This window comes from Fonsecaea erecta, assembly GCF_001651985.1.
Source record: "Fonsecaea erecta strain CBS 125763 chromosome Unknown Scaff4, whole genome shotgun sequence".
NCBI lineage: Eukaryota > Fungi > Ascomycota > Eurotiomycetes > Chaetothyriales > Herpotrichiellaceae > Fonsecaea > Fonsecaea erecta.
In genome coordinates this window covers 3,209,968-3,228,530 of record NW_017387247.1, presented here as the reverse complement: position 1 = coordinate 3,228,530, position 18,563 = coordinate 3,209,968, and the positions used below count along the sequence as shown (strand labels likewise).

The 18,563-nt window shown below is 53.7% G+C and overlaps 7 protein-coding genes across 7 annotated transcripts; 4 read left to right on the top strand and 3 right to left on the bottom strand.

The window, feature by feature from the left end:
• Positions 1 to 426: 426 nt before the first annotated feature.
• Positions 427 to 1,581, top strand: AYL99_05926 (hypothetical protein; the record flags this gene model as incomplete). The annotated part of the gene is made up of 1 exon (XM_018837438.1): positions 427 to 1,581. One exon carries the CDS (start codon positions 427 to 429, stop codon positions 1,579 to 1,581), a length of 1,155 nt encoding a protein of 384 aa, XP_018694291.1.
• Positions 1,582 to 2,953: 1,372 nt separating this feature from the next.
• Positions 2,954 to 4,953, top strand: AYL99_05925 (hypothetical protein; the record flags this gene model as incomplete). The annotated part of the gene is made up of 6 exons (XM_018837437.1): positions 2,954 to 3,321; positions 3,386 to 3,808; positions 3,874 to 4,531; positions 4,593 to 4,680; positions 4,752 to 4,824; positions 4,890 to 4,953. The coding sequence occupies 6 exons, from the start codon at positions 2,954 to 2,956 to the stop codon at positions 4,951 to 4,953; spliced, it is 1,674 nt and encodes a 557-aa protein (XP_018694290.1).
• A 1,355-nt stretch (positions 4,954 to 6,308) lies between these two features.
• Positions 6,309 to 7,928, bottom strand: AYL99_05924 (hypothetical protein; the record flags this gene model as incomplete). The annotated part of the gene is made up of 1 exon (XM_018837436.1): positions 6,309 to 7,928. The coding sequence occupies one exon, from the start codon at positions 7,926 to 7,928 to the stop codon at positions 6,309 to 6,311; it is 1,620 nt and encodes a 539-aa protein (XP_018694289.1).
• Positions 7,929 to 8,672: 744 nt separating this feature from the next.
• AYL99_05923 (hypothetical protein) lies at positions 8,673 to 9,792 on the bottom strand (the record flags this gene model as incomplete). The annotated part of the gene is made up of 2 exons (XM_018837435.1): positions 8,673 to 8,698; positions 8,751 to 9,792. 2 exons carry the CDS (start codon positions 9,790 to 9,792, stop codon positions 8,673 to 8,675), a joined length of 1,068 nt encoding a protein of 355 aa, XP_018694288.1.
• Positions 9,793 to 10,985: 1,193 nt separating this feature from the next.
• AYL99_05922 (hypothetical protein) lies at positions 10,986 to 12,541 on the top strand (the record flags this gene model as incomplete). Its single annotated transcript, XM_018837434.1, has 3 exons — positions 10,986 to 11,824; positions 11,880 to 11,940; positions 11,996 to 12,541. 3 exons carry the CDS (start codon positions 10,986 to 10,988, stop codon positions 12,539 to 12,541), a joined length of 1,446 nt encoding a protein of 481 aa, XP_018694287.1.
• A 374-nt stretch (positions 12,542 to 12,915) lies between these two features.
• Positions 12,916 to 14,262, bottom strand: AYL99_05921 (agmatinase; the record flags this gene model as incomplete). The annotated part of the gene is made up of 4 exons (XM_018837433.1): positions 12,916 to 12,954; positions 13,007 to 13,621; positions 13,693 to 13,876; positions 13,934 to 14,262. The coding sequence occupies 4 exons, from the start codon at positions 14,260 to 14,262 to the stop codon at positions 12,916 to 12,918; spliced, it is 1,167 nt and encodes a 388-aa protein (XP_018694286.1).
• Positions 14,263 to 15,999: 1,737 nt separating this feature from the next.
• Positions 16,000 to 17,982, top strand: AYL99_05920 (hypothetical protein; the record flags this gene model as incomplete). The annotated part of the gene is made up of 1 exon (XM_018837432.1): positions 16,000 to 17,982. The coding sequence occupies one exon, from the start codon at positions 16,000 to 16,002 to the stop codon at positions 17,980 to 17,982; it is 1,983 nt and encodes a 660-aa protein (XP_018694285.1).
• Positions 17,983 to 18,563: the final 581 nt, after the last annotated feature.

Here is an 18,563-nt window from a genome sequence, read left to right as displayed (position 1 = left end):
CCGCTTACCCGTACATACTGTACAACATACAGTATATTGTAATACCGCCAGTACTGGCCGTAGGTGCTCTTTCAACCTCTCCATATCTTGCTGCAGCCATTAACAAAACACGATCTTCTCCAGCTCTACCTTCATTTTCAAGCCCCTCCTTCCTGTTGCACAGACCCCAGAATGTGAGCGGTAAACATGTCTTGTTTAGAGGTACGAAGACTTCCAAAAGACCGGAAGTGATTCAGCGATGTCACAGGGCGTGGCTCCCAAGCTTCCCGACTACCTACCATCACATTAAATCCGCTCAGATCTTGAGCTCCAGGTGCGATTTTCGAGACCATAATACTGAAGCCCAGGTGTATCACCAGAAAAAAAAATATGAATCGCCACAGACCAAAAAGGCTCCAGGGCCTTCATGGGATCGGGGTAGACAAGATGGGCAACATTGCGGACAAGGTCAAGGCAAAACAGTCACAAGCCGGCCCTCCCACTGAGAAGTTGCTACGCCTGGAGAACCTTGATGTCGACATCCCTCCCGACGATGTTGTGCAAAGCCTCACCTCAGCGGCAGCCACAAACGACGACGACAACAGTTACCTTCCATTCCTCGGACAGATAGACCTGAGGAATGCTGTTGCTGAGCACGTAAGCTCCATGACCGCAGGTACGATCCAATACAACGGTGAGGCAAACTGCATCATCACGGCTGGGGGCCTGAGCGGGATCCTCAACACCCTGCTGGCCACGGTGGAAGAAGGGGACGGCGTCCTCTTGACAGAACCCGTGTACGCTGGGCTGCTCAATCGCGTCAGGCTAGCTGGTGGCATCCCACATTTGGTGCCTCTGCAGTTTAACCCGGGGGAAGTATGGTCCCTGGACCGGGACAAACTGCGAGAAGTGATGGACTCGCCAAACAACAAGATCACAACGATGCTGATGATGTCCCCCAGCATGCCGACCGGGGCTTACCTCGACCAGGGAGATTGGACCCTCATCGCCGAGCTTTGTGTCAAGCATGATATTTTGTTGATATATGATGCAGCCATGGAGCGTTTGATATTCGATAATCTCCCCATTATCCACCCAGCATCCTTCCCTGGCATGGCGAATCGAACCATAATAGTGGGATCGGCTTCAAAAGAATTGCGCATGATTGGCTGGCGCGTAGGCTGGATTGTTGGCCCCGCGCACATTATACAGGACATCGGCCTGGTATCGATGGCCAATGTTGTTGTTCCTGTAGGTATTGCACAACGAGCTGCGAAGGAGGCGCTTCAGATATCCAAGGCCACTATTGTCGACTACGTTCGCGAACTGCAGCTTCGCAGGGATCTGTGCCTGAAAGAACTCAGTGGACTGCCCTTTGGCAAGCCGAGCGGCGGATGGTCGCTGTTGTTGCGTGTCGACACGCTGGGTTGGAGAGCGGATGCCGCCGCTGAAGCGCTTCTGGCACAAGGAGCCTGCGTGACGCCGATGGTCGGCTGGGGTTCTGACGAGGAAGCTCAATACATACGGATTGTCTTCTCGAACGAGCCACGAGATCGACTAGCAGGCCTGGGAAAGATGGTCAGGGAGGCATTGCTCAAGTGAGAGACAGCCCTATAGTTGGCAGTAATCTCGGGTTTGCGTGCCGTCCCATCAACCGCCAGCCCTATATTCCCTCAAAAAGGATTCAGCTCCTTGAACAGAAATGTTGTTGGCCACCAACTTTTTTACAACAACTGTTGTTGGAAGCCCACTGGAGATATCAGATAAGGCTTCGCACGCATCCATGGCACTCAGTACGTCGGTGTTAAAGTAACAAGCGAGACTGACAAATTCTTGAGCGCGAATAGACGGACTTTTGGCGGCTATAAGGACAGCCCTCCGTCTGGGGGGGCGTCACGCTAGGGTTTATGAGATAAGCAGCGTCCGAAGGGTTTAGGTGATAACATTGGGTGCACTACCGGTTCTCGCGAGCCTAGGGCATAAGGGCATGTTCGAGAAGATGTTCGAGAGATGAAGGAGCCAATGGAAGAACATTCGTGGTGGACAAGCTGACGTGCTACTCGGTCATAAGCCGACCAAACTCGATGAAGTAGTGGCCGCGCCGACCATGTGTGGCTTCAGCTCTAGTGGCCGCCGTACAAGACATCGTACAATCTCCCCAGCCAGTATCGCGAAAGATGACGTCGACGTGCAGTCAAGTTCCTCGCAGGGGTGCAGACCCCAGGGGATGGATGAATGGCAAAACGATACGACGACGCCCCGTGCTTTGGTGAGCAACAGCCAAAACTCTCTATTCCCACCAGGACGACCCATTGCAGATCGTGAAACCTCCAGATGCAGACAGCGGATGGGTCTGGAAGACAGCCTGGGGGGTTTAGGAATACTAATCACCATCAGAGGATTACATACAAACAGTCCTAAGGAGCCAGTGGTGAGGGTCAACGTGAGTGGCTGCGAATACCTGGTTGTCGCATACCAAACCCACCACCATCACCAGCGTCGGGTACGACGAGGTGTCCAACGAAGACTGCCAACGTCCTCGTCCGCTTGGAAACTCGTGGCCGAAGGGCGTCGAGGGCGTCTACATACTAGGACCCACTCGAAATCCTCAACCCCCAGTCCGGCGGATTCTCGTCGACCTATCAGTATCTGGGCGAGTCTTGACCCCTACAGCTTACTAACGGAAGCAGTCGTACCACAATATCGATACCCGGATCTACGTGCCCCAAATCGCGCAACGTGGAGGATTCCCTAGCGCTAAAGCCAGCATGCTCAATTGGGTAAAGGTGCGTACGAAGCATTCTGTTCACAGCCATAGCAATGGGGGTGTATATATGCCTAGCGAGGGAATGCGACGGGAGGCTTTGTGCATTGACAACCACATCCGCCTTCGCGTCCATCTTTGGGATCTATCGACAGAGATATTCGACTGCCACCATCACAACAATACAGTAACAGGAACAAGCTCACAAGTATGGCTGATATCGAGAGCGTGCGAGACTCAAGCTCGTCTTCCACGAGCGTCAACACCCTCGGTGAGCGACACCAATCGGAGGTCGATCTGGAGAAGGCAGAGACCATTCACCCAACCCCGACCTCAGGCACGGGGGTATCAGCGACACGGTCGCAGACTATTGGGAGGACACGCTCCGTGGCTACCGACGGCTACTCGGTGTATGATGTCGACGACAATGAGAGCGACGAGACAACTATCGAGCGCACCAAGACGAATCCCTTCGAAGTTTTCTGGGAGGGACCAGGCGACAAGGAAAACCCTCGCAACTTCAATCTTGCCCGGAAATGGATCATTGTCCTCATCACTTCTCTCGCTTCCTTCTGCGTGTAAGTAGGAATCTCACTTTGTGGAGGTTTCTTCTGTGGCGGATATTGACTGGTTGCTCATTAGAACGTTTACCTCGTCTGTCTACACCACCACCTACGAGCAGCTCAGGGAGGAGTTCCACTGCTCCAGAGAAATCGCCACGCTTGGTCTCTCGACATTCGTCTTGGGCTTAGCATTCGGGCCCATGCTGCTGGGGCCCCTTTCCGAGTTCTATGGGCGACGACCCATCTACATCGCGTCCATGTTCTTCTTCCTGATCTGGCTGATCCCTTGCGCCGTTGCCCAGAACATCCAGACCATGATTGTGTGCCGCTTCTTCGACGGCTTCGCGGGCAGTGCGTTCCTGGCCGTCGCCGCAGGCACCGTGGCAGACCTGTTTGAGCCCAAGGATCTTGAGTTCCCTATGATGATCTTCACGGCCACGCCGTTTATGGGTCCTGCATTTGGCCCGATTATCGGCGGGTTGATTAACCAATTCACCACATGGTATGATGATAATCCCCCTCATTATGAGAAGAAACTCGCCGCTGACAACAATACTTCGTGTACAGGCGATGGACTTTCTACACGCTCCTCATCTGGACTGGCGTCCTACTGGTCATGGTCATTTTTTTCGTGCCCGAGACGTACCACAAAGTCCTCCTCAAACGGCGCGCGGAGAAAAAGCGTAAGGAGACGGGAGATAACCAGTGGTACGCGCCGATTGAGAAGCTCAACCGCAGCATCCTGGGGACCGTCATCCACTCGTGCTCAGTGCCCTTTGAGCTCTTGTTCTTCGAGCCCATGTGTCTCCTGCTCTGCCTCTACTCGGCCATCCTCCTAGGCATCATCTACCTGTTCTTTGGCGCCTTCCCGCTCGTCTTCGGCGAGAACCACGGCTTCTCGTTGTACCAGGTTGGCCTGACCTTCATCGGCATCCTCGTTGGCATCACCATCGGCGTCCTGACCGACCCGTTCTGGCACAAGAATTACGTCAAGATGGTGCGCAAGCACGAGGAGCAGACGGGACAGGTGGGCATCAAGCCCGAGCCCGAGTACCGCTTGCCGCCCGCCATGTTCGGCGGCATTCTTGTGCCCGTCGGCATATTCTGGTTCGGCTGGACGACGTATTCGAGCGTCCACTGGATCGTGCCCATCATCGGCAGCGCGGTCTTTGGTACTGGGTTGTTCCTTGCCTTCACTGGCATCTTGACCTTCCTCGTCGATGCGGTGAGTCTACTTTGCCCCGTCCTGGTCTATCTGACATTTCATCATCTGACTCGTCGAATAGTACCCCAGCTTCGCAGCCAGCGCCGTTGCAGCCAACTGTCTCGTCCGGCTCCTGTTCGCGGGAGCATTTCCCCTCTTCGGAACGCAAAGTGAGTCGACTCCGTACAGCATTAGCGCTTCCCACTACATGACCTCCCGGACACTAACGTGTGCCTCGCAGTGTATGAGAACCTCGATTACCAATGGGCATCTTCCCTGCTGGGCTTCCTGGCCCTGGCCTGTGTCCCCATGCCGTGAGTGTGGCCCCTGACATCTGCTATTTTGTTGGGAAAGATGAGCTAACGATCTGTCGCTATAGATTCTTCTTCTACCGATACGGCAAGAGGATCCGGTCGAGGAGCCGATTCAATAACTCTGCATAAACCTCACGATGCACATGTATTTTGTCCCCTTTCGTGTTGTCGCCTGCAGCGTCGGAGAGCGGGAGGGAAAAAGCCGCTGCAGAAGGAACATAATGGTTCTTTCGCTCCATGTACCATACGCATAGTGTGGCGTTCGTTTTCTCCTGCTGGGAATATTTGGCTCTGTGAAAACAAGCTGAGAACTCGGCGGTTGGGATTCGACTTTCATATCTCGTGTTGAAATATTGGGTGTATTAGGAACACCAGGCTGACGAAAATTGGGTCTTCTGTCTCGGTCACGACTAATGATGTTGATGTCGGTATTGAAGGATGAAAAGGGATGGGAAATGTGGAATTGTCAGAGTGACGAAAGAAATACCAGGTTTCTTGTAATATGTGGCGAGTGAACGGACTCTGTACTACTACTATACTGACAAGTTTTAACTATACTTCTTGAAGGTTGTTCGTTCGAGATATCGCAAAACCTCTTTTTCTTTCTTTCACGAGCCTCAATGCCCGGCTTTTTGAATCTTGATACAAAAGAATCCATGAGCCGATTTGTCGTCTGTGAGCCGCGGGCATACGGATCCCCCCATTTACATGAGGTATGCAGCTAGCTGGCTGGGTGGCTAGCGAGAGCTGGATAAACAGTAGGGACGCGACATGAGTTCAAGAAGGAAGGACAAGGGGCCACACGAACGGATAAACAAACACCCACCCACCCACGCCATACAGTGCAGGGCGTGTGTGTTTCGGGGACGAGGCTGAGGACACCAAATCACGCGTTCTTTGCCTTCCATCACTCGCCCATGTACAGAGTGGATTGTGCTGGTTTCCCATTGCCAACCTCTCGGATCTGGACGCTGATTTAGGGGTGGGCGGAGGAAACTCCTGTTGTAAGGCAGACCAGTCGACCGACACACCAGCGTGTACTACAGATGGAGGACGTGATGGCTACGAGTGAGTGTTTCAAAGTCTTGTGTGTGTCTGGAGATGATGTCTTTACAGCTCCACTACTGACATACATGCATATTTGTATGTACATAGCTCTATACAGTAGTTAGGTTGTGATCAGGATCATGCCCTTAGCCACTCGTCGTTTTGTAATACACAATCTCAGGCCGCCTCCGAGGAAGCCCGTCCGTCTCATGGACGGCGCACTCCCTTGTAGTCGTTATGCAAAATGACTGCATTTGTACCTCGTTCAAAATGCTTTTGGCCTGCTTCCTCCTACTTCCCCCGACGTTCAGATGAGTTCATATTCCGTTGAGCTCATCCTACGTCGGCACGTTCCCCAGATTTTGTGCTGCTCTCGGAAAAGTGGGTGCGAAACAAAACCTCCATCTTCAGCTTCGTCACAGACCAGACACCTGGATTTACTTGCTTTTCGCACTTGCCACCTCTGCCAAACCGTCCTTCAACGCCTCGAGCGCCTTGTCGATCTCTCCTCTCGACTCATCCATGGCTGAGACGCCCATGTGACCAAAACGAATGTATCTCGCCGCGATCTCCCGGTGAAGGCCACCCGCAAAGATAACTCCCCGGGACATCAGCTTGGGGAGGATCTCCGGGGGAGTCAGCCCCTCGGGTAAATAAATTGCCGTCATGGTATTGGCTGCGTTGGCCGGGTCCGTCGCTAACTGCTTGAGACCCAGGCTTGCGACTTTTGACTTGACATATTCGCTCACCTTGCGGTGTTGAGCGAAGCGGGTCTCGAGAGGCTGTGAGAGAATCTGCTTGAGGGACGTGTTGAGGGCTTGGACCAACTGTGTGGGTGGAGTGGCAAAGTACGAGGGTTTCTTTGCCTCGTAGTTCTGCATGATAGGTACCCAGTTCTTGAAGCTAGCATAGTAGCTTCCAGGGTTGGACTTGCGCGATTTGAAGACGTTCATAGCCTTTTCTGAAACCATCAAAATCGACAGGCCGGGAGGGCAGCCGATGGCTTTCTGGGAGGCCGTCAAGCACACGTCAATGCCCATCTTATCAAAATGGATCTCTTCTCCGCCCACGGAGCAGACACCGTCAACAACTAGAAGGGTCTCGGGAGACACACGCCGGATGAGTTCGGAAAGAGGCTGGATCTGGGAGAGCACTCCGGTAGAGGTGTCGACATGTGTAACCGTCACGGCCTTGTATTTCTTCTCTTTTAGTGCGGCCTCAATCTCGGGCAGTTGGGGCCTGTCCCCAATGGGAGCTTTCAATTGCGTAGGCTTTGCGCCGTAGGTGGCCAGGCAGTCTGCGAAAGAGTCTCCGAAATAGCCAGTGTGCAATACCAAGACATCTTCACCCGGCTCGACCAGGTTGGCTGCCACGAGATCCCAGCCCAAAGTGCCGCTTCCTGCCAGTACAAACGGCTGAGAAGCTGGGTTGGTGGTCTGGAATAGATCTCTCAGCAGCGTAAGCGTCTCGCCGAAGGTATTCACGAATGGCTGTCCGACGTGGGATTGCGCATAGTGACTCATGGCCTGTGAGACTTCATCGGTGATCTCGATTGGCCCCGGGATCAGGAGGGAGGCATGAGGAGGCTGCGAGGACATTTTGGCGGCAGATGAGGTCGATAGTTGACGTTTCTGAGTTTGAGCGGGCGTTCGAGTAAGCTGCGCAGGGACCGCGGGGGGCACGTAGGGAATGTCGTCTGTGGCCGCCGGCAACGAGTCGAGCTCGACTGTGTACGGAGTGTTGATGCGAGGGTAAGAAGTCTGTTGATGTTGTTCCAAGTGTCGGGAGATCAGACTCAGCCGACTTGTAGCTTGGGAATATGGACGTGAGCCGGAGGGAGCCAGCTTGAAAAATTTCCCAGAAGACTGGTAAACGATGGTGGGGGATTGGGAGAACGATTGGACGTGCGAATGCCGATGCGGGAGACGTGCGGGGGAGCAGCGAGCAGCAGACAATGAGCGTGCCAAAGGACTGTGATGCGATAACGGAGACAACAGCGAAGACGACACGGACGAGAAAGAGTGTGGACGATAGAGAGATGGAGTCAAGGCCGCCATGATTGTCCCAGTAACAAATTGACACGCGAAGGAGCGGCGAAAAAAAAATTGGTTCTGCGGACCACGCGTGTTGTGGGTAAGATACACACTGTGGGCTTTGGGGGTGTTTGCCTGGGTGCTTTAGTTAGAGAGCGGAGGGGCCTAGGGAAGCCCGGGGGCACCAGAAATATTTGATAGGGACTGTACGAAGGACTGGTGGGTAATAATAATTAAATTGCCCGGACATCTTTGCGGCGGCAGGAACTGCTATTCCAGCACCTTTAAGCTTCTTCAGGACTAGCACCAGTCTTTTAAAATTCTCACGTGAACTCCCCTTGATCCACGTGACCGGGTCAGCACGTTGCGGACTATCAGCCGTTCAAAGGATCCTCAATCCTTCTTCTTCCATCTTCACACCACTCACTACCCGTCATCCATCATCATTACAGCATTATGATATTCTTCCTGACACAAGGCGGGTAACTCGAGAAACTCCATCTTTAGAGTGATAACTTTTATTATTGTGGTAGTCCAATTTTTGTGTCTACCAGTCTGACCACACGGCGCAGCTCGTGAGGGCAAGATGTCGAACATGACAGACTGGCGGGCTCTTTACAAGCGAATCCTTATGTTCAAAGCTAGATCATCAAAATCTGCAAATCTCCCATAGGACCCCGCGGACTGGATGGTGTTCTAAACCCTGGGCTGTACCTTTTCGCTGCCCAACGGTATTTTCTGAGTGACTTTTTCCTCAAATGTACTCCATCAATACGGCAGGACATCATCGTCAACTGCTGTCCGGTCAGTGTGCAAGCATAGCATAGACTTGAACATCTATCTCACCTTGATACTCAAACAGCTTCTTAGGAACGGCAAAACTCTCATCCTGCTGCTTCCACAACTTTTGCAACACGGTCTGACAAGTCCTCACGTTCCCCATTCCATAGTGCATCCACATGGTCTTCAACAAGCTGCGCACCTTGTCTCTGTCTGACTTGTTCGTACACAGGATACCCGCCACGAATAGAGGAGGTAACGCGGCCACCCCGGGACAGGGGCCGGATTGGTAAGTGACCGCAGAAAGACGATCTAGGATTGCTCGTCTGCTATCATCAATCATCTGCAGCGGAACGGACAAGGATCCACGTCGAAACACCTGGAGAAGCGCCATATGATGGTGGGCTTCATCTACCAGATAGAGGTCGTGGTATACGGGCCAAGGAAGATCCCCCTCGCCCTCGGTCCATGACATCTTCCGTTGTGCCATTAAATCTCGGATGCGATCGAACAACAAGTGGGACTGATGTTCCAAAGGCGAGTTGCAGTCGAAATGTGGTGGCCCAGGTGGACAGTCGCAGGAAAAATCAGAAACGCAATCTTCCCTCAGCCGCTCGAGATCGTTGATATCCTCAAAGATTGGCAGCAGAGTCGTTGAATATCCGGCGAGGTCGTCAATATACGCATCACATTCATCATCATTGGCGGTCAGTATGCGCCCCTCGAACCTTTTCGAGGAGCAAGCCAGAGCAACTGCCTGCAGAGCCCGGTATTTTCTTCTGAGAAAATTTGAAATGGACGACACACTGGCCCCGCTGGACCGGCCGTGCTGGGCAGAGAGGGTGGCGGCGCCATAGAGATGTGACCTCCACGACGAGGTACTCGTAGCAGGAGAGATGACCTCAGCCATGCATAGAAGCAGGGTGGTGGCAAGGATGTTGTCATTCTCGGTTGGGCTGAATCTGTCCAAGGCAGATCTCAACTGTGTTAGACTGTTTCCCTTCATCAGTTCGAATTGACAATCCCCTTCAAAAAGCCCCGATGTCCGTCGGTGAGCGGCAGCTAGTGCAAGAGTGGCAGAAAGTAAATGCGGGACTTGCATCGCCATGGGTACAATGGATGAGCAGATTTCGTCCTGAATTCCTTTGTGGCAGGAAATTGATATGGTCAATCTGTGGATGAAGTAATCGAATAGGTGTTTGGACTCTTCCGCTAATGCCGGCATCGAAGCCAGTGGCTGCAGGAATATGGAGGTTTTGGTGCACGATATTGAGTCTCCGACTTCATCTCGTGCCAACTTAGCCGTTGAGCGAGGACTTGGGTATATCCTTCGCTCAGGGCTCGGACTACTGCTGGTTCTTCTGGGTGAACACGTGTAGATAAAGTCCTTAGCCGTCGACAACTGGTCTTTGGTAGAATGAGCCATATGACACTCCTTCGATCGAGTATAAACTTACGATCCGAGGCTTCAATGCTTACGGCCTTTGCTCCGGATTCCAGGCAGCTGCCGAAACGCGATTTCTTGAACTGACGCCCGCCCCAGGAGAGCCTCCGGGAGTAGACACAGGGACGACCTACGCCCTCGCAGTACGAGCACGTTGGTTTCGCCTCGTTGCATTTCCAATGCCGCCGACGACACTCGTCACATCCCGAGCGTGACCGCTTCTGACGCGGGACTGCGCTGGATGTGGATTCTGCCATAGCTGTCTGCCAAGGACGCGCTTGCAGCTGACGCGTGCAGGATACCAAGCTATCGGAACAATAGCCTATGGCATGGCGATGCGATGGGAATGCTTCTCAATGGTGGACATTGAACTGCCAACTGGCAGCGGGGTGGGGTCGTAGGTGCCTACAGTCTCTGGAATGGCTGTAACACCAAAAGCTCCTCCATTAGCCAGCTCGATGGAAGAAGAGATATCGCAACCCTTCTCGTCGAGGTCTTCCTGCATCGGAAGGAGAACGGCAAGAAAGAAAGGATGCAGTCAATATCAGACGGGAAGGAGATAGGATAAGCTTTCCCTATTGGGTTTAGCGCACATCCTCTCACTGATCCAGTATATGAAGTTCAGCATATCGGCCACGAACGCAAAGATTATGTATCTGTCGGACATGTCCATTACCAAATTTGTGTGCAGGACGAAATGCCGTGGCCGTGTATCAGGACCTAAGCACATGTCCTACAGTTAAAACAGACATATCCGTCAGCAGCTTCTTGGGTAAGTATCTTGTAAGTATTTTGTACGCTTTCCTCTGTTGTCTTTGATTTAGCCCCTTCCCAACATTCACACAGCTCCGCTCAGCATGGGCGAAAACATTCCCGACGAGCGCACCGTGCTGCTGTCCCGGACTTCGTCCATCGCATCCAAAGAGGAAGATGCCACCTTTGATATCCTCCACGATCTCGGTGCTCTTATCCGGCGGACGATTCCCATATGTCTGTCATTCGCTCTGCAAAACGCGGTGCAGGCCATAAGTGCACTAATAGCCGGAAGTCTGGGCTCTTTTGAGTTGGGAGTCACCTCGTTCGGGTTCATGTTCTTCTCCTGCACAGGGACCATGACTGCCATTGGCGGTGCCACGGCACTCGACACATTATGTGGCCAAGCGTTCACTTCGCACTCGGTGGTCGACAATCCCAAAGTCCTCGGCCTCCTCCTTCAGCAGTGCTTGCTGGTCCTGCTCGGGATCTTTGGCGTGGTGTTTGCGCCCATCTGGGTGTTTTCGGGACGCTTTTTCATCGCCCTGGGGCAGCAGCCAGACTTTGCGTTGACCACCGGCAGATTTATGGTGCTCATGCTGCCGGCGGGCGTGTTGCAGATTGTGGCAGAGTCGTTGAAGAAGTTCTTGCAGGTCCAAGGCGAAAGCAATATCGTCGGAGTGTCTACCGCCGTGGCCAGCTGCTTGGGTGTTTTCGCCACCTTCGTCCTTGTCCGGTTGACGAAGCTGCAGCTCTGGGGTGTTCCTTGTGCCTTCTGCTTCTACCAATTTATCACAGTTGTTTTCTTGCTCTTCATCATTTCCAGGAAGCCCGCCGTCCGGAAGACTTGGCGCGGGTCAATTGTTGGCATTCAGAAGGGGCTGTCGCGGTTGGTATTTTATGCCGTCACTGGAATCTTTACGTGTGCGACGGAGTGGTGGAGGTGAGCCTTCTGTCTCTCCATTTTGCTATTGAAACTGACTCGTGGTGCGACCTAGCTTTGAAATACTTGCAATGATGGCTGCAAGGCTAGACCCCAACTCTATCGGAGCGCAGAGTGTAAGTTTCGCAAGTCTTCTAATCCCCCACGGACTTTTGCTGACATGAAGCACAGATATTGATGTCTTCCGACCTGCTGCTCACGACGGTAGCACTTGGAATAAGTGTCGCGTCCAGCCACCGCATCGCTGGCTTCCTCGGTGCCGGCAAGAGTCGGGAAGCTCGGAGGGCAGCTGCCACACCATACCTGCTGTCCTTCATTATCGGGGCCGTCGAATTCTTTCTGATCCTGCTTGCCAGGAACAGCTACGGCCGGATCTTCACGAGCGACGAAGCGGTGATCCGAAAGACGGCACAGGTGCTTCCTCTGATGGCCGGCTTCCAAGTCCTCGACCTCTCCAACGGTGGCGCCAGCGGAATCCTGCGAGGTGCGGGAAAGACTCATTTGGCCGGTGTGTGCAACTTCGTGGCTTATTATGGGGTGGGCCTGACGACGGCGTGGTTCCTATGCTTTCGCAAGGAGTACGGTGTCTTTGGTTTGTGGGCGGGCATCATCACCGGGAGCGGTGCCCTCCTGGTCCTGCAATCTTGCTGTATTTTGAGCATCCGGTGGAAGCAGCTGGCCAAAGATGTATCCAGGTTGCACGACACATCGGGCTAAACTTTATTACGGCGTCAAAAAAGTATTCTATAGCTATCTTCTACAGCTAGAACATGCATCTCAAGCTACGAATGAGCCCCAATCCTCCCAACAGATATGATCAGCCAGCGCGAGCACTTGAGCTACTGGCGCTAGACGAGTCTGCTAGGGGTATTAGGACGTCCAAAAAGATTAAATTATTCGACACATATAGAGGAGATTGGCGTGGACTTCGGTCAATATTTCATGGCTGTCGTCAAACATATCTGCGAAACCCTGTTTTGTCTGTTGACTTCATTTGAATTTGACGGCGGAAGGACAAGTATGACTGATACGTGGTCCCCATGTGTCCATCACATCCCAAACCCTATTACTGCAGTCTACAAAGACCAGACTCACTGGCCGAGTCTATTTCTAACCAGCCTCGTGATGAGCTTTTCCCGGGTCAGTATGATTCTACAGAATCCTGGTGATTTAGCAACATACCTCGATTGTAAACTCGGCTGCCACAATGCCCGTAATCTCCGCCTGATCCAACGACGGCAGGATCTCGACGACATCGACGCCGACGATGTTCAGCCCGTCCAGCGCGTCAATGATGATCTGGATGACTTCCCTGGGCGTCCACCCGCCGGACGCCGGGCCCGCGGTGCCCGGGACAAATGCTGGGTCGAGGCAGTCGACGTCGAGGGACACATAGACAGGCTCGTCGTGGTCGACGACGGCGCGGATCTGGTCGATGACGCCCCAGACGCCGTCGCGCTTCAGCATGTCGGCGGCGGGGATGGTGACGAAGCCGACCTCCTCATCGAGTTCCATGTCCTTCTCCGAGTCCAGCGAGCTCCGGATCCCCGCGTGCACATTCTTGCTGCTCAGCAGCCCCTCCATGCCGGCCCAGTAGTAGGGGGTCCCGTCGGCGAACTGCGCCTGTTTGCTGCCGGCTTTGGCGCCCGCGAACACCTTGGGCGACCACGTGTCGATATGCGCGTCGATGTGGATCGCTGACACTTTGCCGTATACGGTGTGCAAGGCCCGCAGGATGGGCAGGGAGATACTGTGGTCGCCGCCCAGGGCCACGATTTGTGGGTGATGTCGACCAGTCTTTGCAGTGTGTCGTTAGCATACATAGTCCATAAAGAGATACAAAGTTCTATCGTCGAAGCTCGAAATACCTTGGCTGACAAGACTCCATGTTCAGTAGATTTGACCTCCCTCCACAGAAGCCGTTTGTACCAGTCTTCCATCTGCGCGAAAGCAAGACCGTTGTCGAAAGGGGAGATGGGAAGGTCTCCACAGTCCACCACCGAGATATTCTGCTTGTACGGGTTGATTGACTGGCGGTAGTTGTAGTGGCCCCTGTCCCAATATCAGCTGAAAGACGCCTCTCCACGACTCTCTCGGGGTCAGACGCACGCGAGGGAAGCTGCCCGAGACCCCTGACGCACGGCATTTGGGCCCAGGCGGGTACCGGTCCTGTACGACGTTGCTGTGTCAAAGGGGAACCCCAGGATCAAGATGTCGTCCACCGGTCCGTCTTCTGTCAGGCACTGGACGGACGGAAGTTTTGCAAAGGTCGTAATGCCCGCGAAAGCGAAACTCGCTGAAGGTTCAAGGTCGTAGTCATCATTGTCTTTTGCCAATTTCCCGATGCTGGTTTGTCCAATGCTACTGCTGGCGGGGACAGCCAGAGCAGACGAGCAAGCAGTCAATGCTGCAAGGCTGTAGAGAGAAGCGAAGTACATCTTGGGGACAGGCAGGGCAAATTCTCAACGCGAGGAACAGAAGAATGCAGCTCTCGACGGAAGGGGATGTCCACGGGCAGGTCTCACTACATTTGTAGCCAGACTCTGTGCAGGAAACAAAGTTTCCATCTTGATGAACTCGACCTCAGTGCGAAGGGAGATACGGTCGGTCACTGCACGGACTCACCAAGATAGTCTATGGCTACCTTTTCCAGGGGCTCTCGTTACTTCCTTGTAGTAGACCCTTCGCATACTCCAATGCCCTGTGCAGTACGTGGTTGGTTTGAAATAATATGCAGCGGCGTTCTGCGGCCCTAGTGTATTCCTTCCCCTTTGGGACTAGTCGGCTTTCTCCATTGATAGCATTCCTTTCCTCTGCACACAGGCCCGAGTTTAGATATGCTATCACACCTGTCAGTGGCATGCCTGCAGTGTCTGGCAAGCAGGGCTAGGTTATGAGAAAGGACATGAGGTGGGGAGAACCAGTGTAGGAGCCCATGCACACCCGAGTCTTGTTACGGCGTGTACACCGCCCAAGTCCTTTGCATCTCGTACTCCCTGCCATTCACCGAATTATTGAATCAGCGACATCCTCGCGTCGAGAACATCCATTTGTCAAACCCAAACTTTCCTTGAAGACAAATGGGAATCCCAGCAGTCAAACAAAGTCGTCTTAGTATGGCACGAGACTTGCACGCTGTCAGGTGGTCGAGATGGTTTCGCCAGGCAGCAGCTAGGTAGCAGCCAGGCAGCGAGCCCTGGAGCAGCTAGTAAGGACGATTTCCGTCCACAAAGTGGTGTAAGTGTTTCTTTCTTGGATTTATTTTTTGCCGATACTTGTTTAGGTAAGTTAATTTTGAAGAAAAAGCCACTGCACTGGGGACACAGGCTATAGATTACTCTACTTAACTGCGATGAACATGCGACGTTGTCGTCCCGTCTCAAATCTTGCTTCTGATATACAAGGTCATACAATTTGTATTGCCGTCGCCGAGGCACGGAGTCGTCCGTCCAGGCAAGCAAGCAACATCAGGCGTGTTGTATTAAAGACGCCGCCGCATGTTGGTCTGGACTTATTTTCTCTAAATTCAGAAACCCATACAGGGCACCAAGTTGTGCTTCATCATCTTCAAGCTAACCTGCTACACCACGGATAGTGCAGCCGACCGAACAGCTCTACCGTCTCCTGTTCCACGCCAGCCTCGCGAGCGGCAGGAAGTTCATCCGACGCGGGAGATCTTCGGCTGCTCTCCCCCACGTACAGCCCTTCGACGAACATCTGAACACCTTCAAACCACTGATGAACTTGTCATCATCGATTTGATTCTTTTGGGGATGCGATCGAGGCGGACTACCTGTCCACCGAAGGAGTTTCACACCTGGGTCGGAATCTCGTGAATATACGCGCGGAACATTGACGGCCCAGCGGAGTCACTCGTCATCATCCATCTCCAGCACAAGGACCCAGGGGTAGAACTGGGAGCCAACCGCCGCGTTGGTCCTTTCCCATCTTGGTAGGACGTGGACTGTGAAGGGATATTAATCTTTCGAAAGGCTATAAAAAGGCTGGACCGCGCAAGGGAGTGCTAAATCTCCCAAGACTTTTCGAGTCAGATTACTTACCCTGATCCTCTCAAGCCGAGCGTGTCTAGCTTTGGGCGTCTTTCTGGCTCGAAATCAGACAGTACGAGACAGGAGGCCAGAGCTTTTAGTGTGCGAGAGCAGTTCATTTTGACAATGGCTGGAATTCCGACCCATTCTACCGCTGGTAGGAAACCTTACAATGGACCAACCTACACACATCAGCACCCCCAACTGGGCGCCTTGACAGGGCGTCTGATCAAGTCGCCGAATTTCCAGGGGCAATCCACCGTCCAGTTCCGCTCGATTCCATATGCCCAGGTCCCCAAACGCTTCGCGCCGTGCGTCCCCCTCCAAAGCATCCCAGACCAGTTTGACGCACGGCCACACCGGGATTTCACACAGTTCGGGAGCGCGTGCCCGCAGGTCGGTGCGACTAAGCCGACCTGGTTCGCAGCGTACGGGGGACCACTCGAAGATGACTTAGGACTGGAGTTTGACGAGTTCACCTGCTTGACCCTCAGCGTCTCCGTGCCCGAATCCTATCTTTCGGGAAATATCCCCAAGCCGATCCCGGTGATGATATATGTCCACGGCGGCGGTGCGCAGGAAGGGATCGGGCACGTCGACGGGCTCCACTCCAACGCTCCTTTGACTGCTTACTCGTCGGAGGTGTCCTTGCCCATCGTCACGGTCAACATCGGCTACCGCCTCAACTGGCTCGGTAGCCTTGTCTGCCAGGACATGATCGAGGAATACACCGCCGATTCTTCACCCTCGCCCCATGGCCCTTTTAACCTGACGATCCAAGATCAGCGAGCGGCATTCGCCTGGATCCAGACATTCATCGGGGGGTTTGGCGGCGACGTGGAAAATGTGACGGCGTTTGGCGAATCGGCCGGCAGCATCTTTCTGATCTACCACATCTGCGGCAGCCCGGACAGGCTCTTCAATCGCGCCATCCTGCAATCGGGCGTCATCTTCGGCCACACCTCGCTGGACGATAAAGATGCCGAATACCGGGCTTTGTTGAACCACTTTGAGATCCAAGGCTCCAGTGCGTCGGAGAGACTAGAGAAGCTCCGACAAGTCCCGGCCGAGGCGCTGGCCCAATATCCCGGGTACCATGTGATGCCGTTCATCGATGACATCCCGGGTGTGAGCGTGCCCAAGCCACTGTTCTCGCGAGGTAGACCGACCTTCATGAAGCAGACGTCCCTCATTTCCTCATGTCCGTGGCTGGAAGACATCATCATTGGGGATGACTTCTGGGAAGGCTATGTCTTCCGAGATCTTCTTCGCTCAGCCTCAGCGACGGGTGTCGTGGCTGGCGTACTTTCAATCTTCCCAGAGAAAGCGGCGGCCCGATTGCTTTGCGCGTACGGCTTGCCTGCGACACCAGAGCTTGCGTCCGTGACGGACAAGAACTTGTTCTGGAGGAACTTGACCGAGCTCATCGGCGACATGCTCTTCTCTGTTCCAATCCACCGTCTTGCCTCACGTCTGGCTCGTCAGAACACCACCGCCACTTCCAACAACAATAACGGCGATACTTCCGCCCGGAAGGTCTACCGCTACTGTTTCGGCCTCTCCAACCCCTTTCTGGGATCCGACCACAGCTTCGTCACCGGCCACCACTTCGTGGAGATCCTTTTCGTCTTTCTCACCCTCCTCGATCGGTACCCAACGTATCGGGGCAGATGGCTCGAACGACAGGCCAGAGAGACGGCGAGGAAATGGATTCTGTTCGCTTACGGCCAGTCCCCGTGGGATGAGTACGTGGTCGGTGAAGATGGCGACACCAACGAGGCCAAGATCGCCGTGTGCGACGACATCCGGGGATGGCACGTGAAGACGATGTCGCAGGACGAAGAGGAGAGTAAGTCCGACCCGTGGGGCCCCAGAAGATACGTGGGCTGGGGCGCGTGGGAGAAGGCGTACCAGGCGCTAAAGAAGCCCGGGATGAGCACGCAGGCTTGGGCGCAGTCTATCCACATCGCCAGGCTGAGGGTTCTCGGAGGTCTCAGGGCTCGCGAAGGAGAGGCTGAATCCGGGAGTGGGACTGAAAAAGCCAACGCCGGACAGGAGTCTGAAAAGGAGCTCATGGAGGCACAAGAGAAATTAGGCAGTGCGGTTTGAGCATGGCTTATATCTATTGTTTTGTTCAGTCGGGAATCTCCCTCTCTCTCGCGGCAGTAGTGCTACCAAGGTTGCTGTTGCTCGACTCGAGCGGATGTTTCTTCGGCTAACGCCGTTTTTATTCATGTGATAAGTAATTGTTGGAAACGTAGAATGGCGCCATTGCTTGGTCTCAGACTTGCCACAACCATGCTACTTTTAGACACCAGGTATGCGCGACTCATTTCCTGGACTTCGTAATGAATTAGAACATCCAAAGCGCACACTTCTGAAGCCTACCAAGACAGCGAACAAGTTCTGATGGGACATGTGTACCCGTTTGAACCCAGAGACTGCTTGTACATCCCCCTGCGAGACTGTCTAGGTATCAAGGCCAACGAAACCTCGACGGGAGACGTGCTCATTCGACGGCTTGTTCGTCTGCTTCGGTCCGTTACTTTTTCGAATATCCGGAAAGAGCCTTCCATATTCCTCGGTCTTTCAATGATTAGTTGGTCATCAGTCTTGCGAAAAGGCCACTTGGACACCTCGATTTTCTTTGAGCCTAATCCTGTACCTCAAAGAGCTCGCTGGAGGGGTTT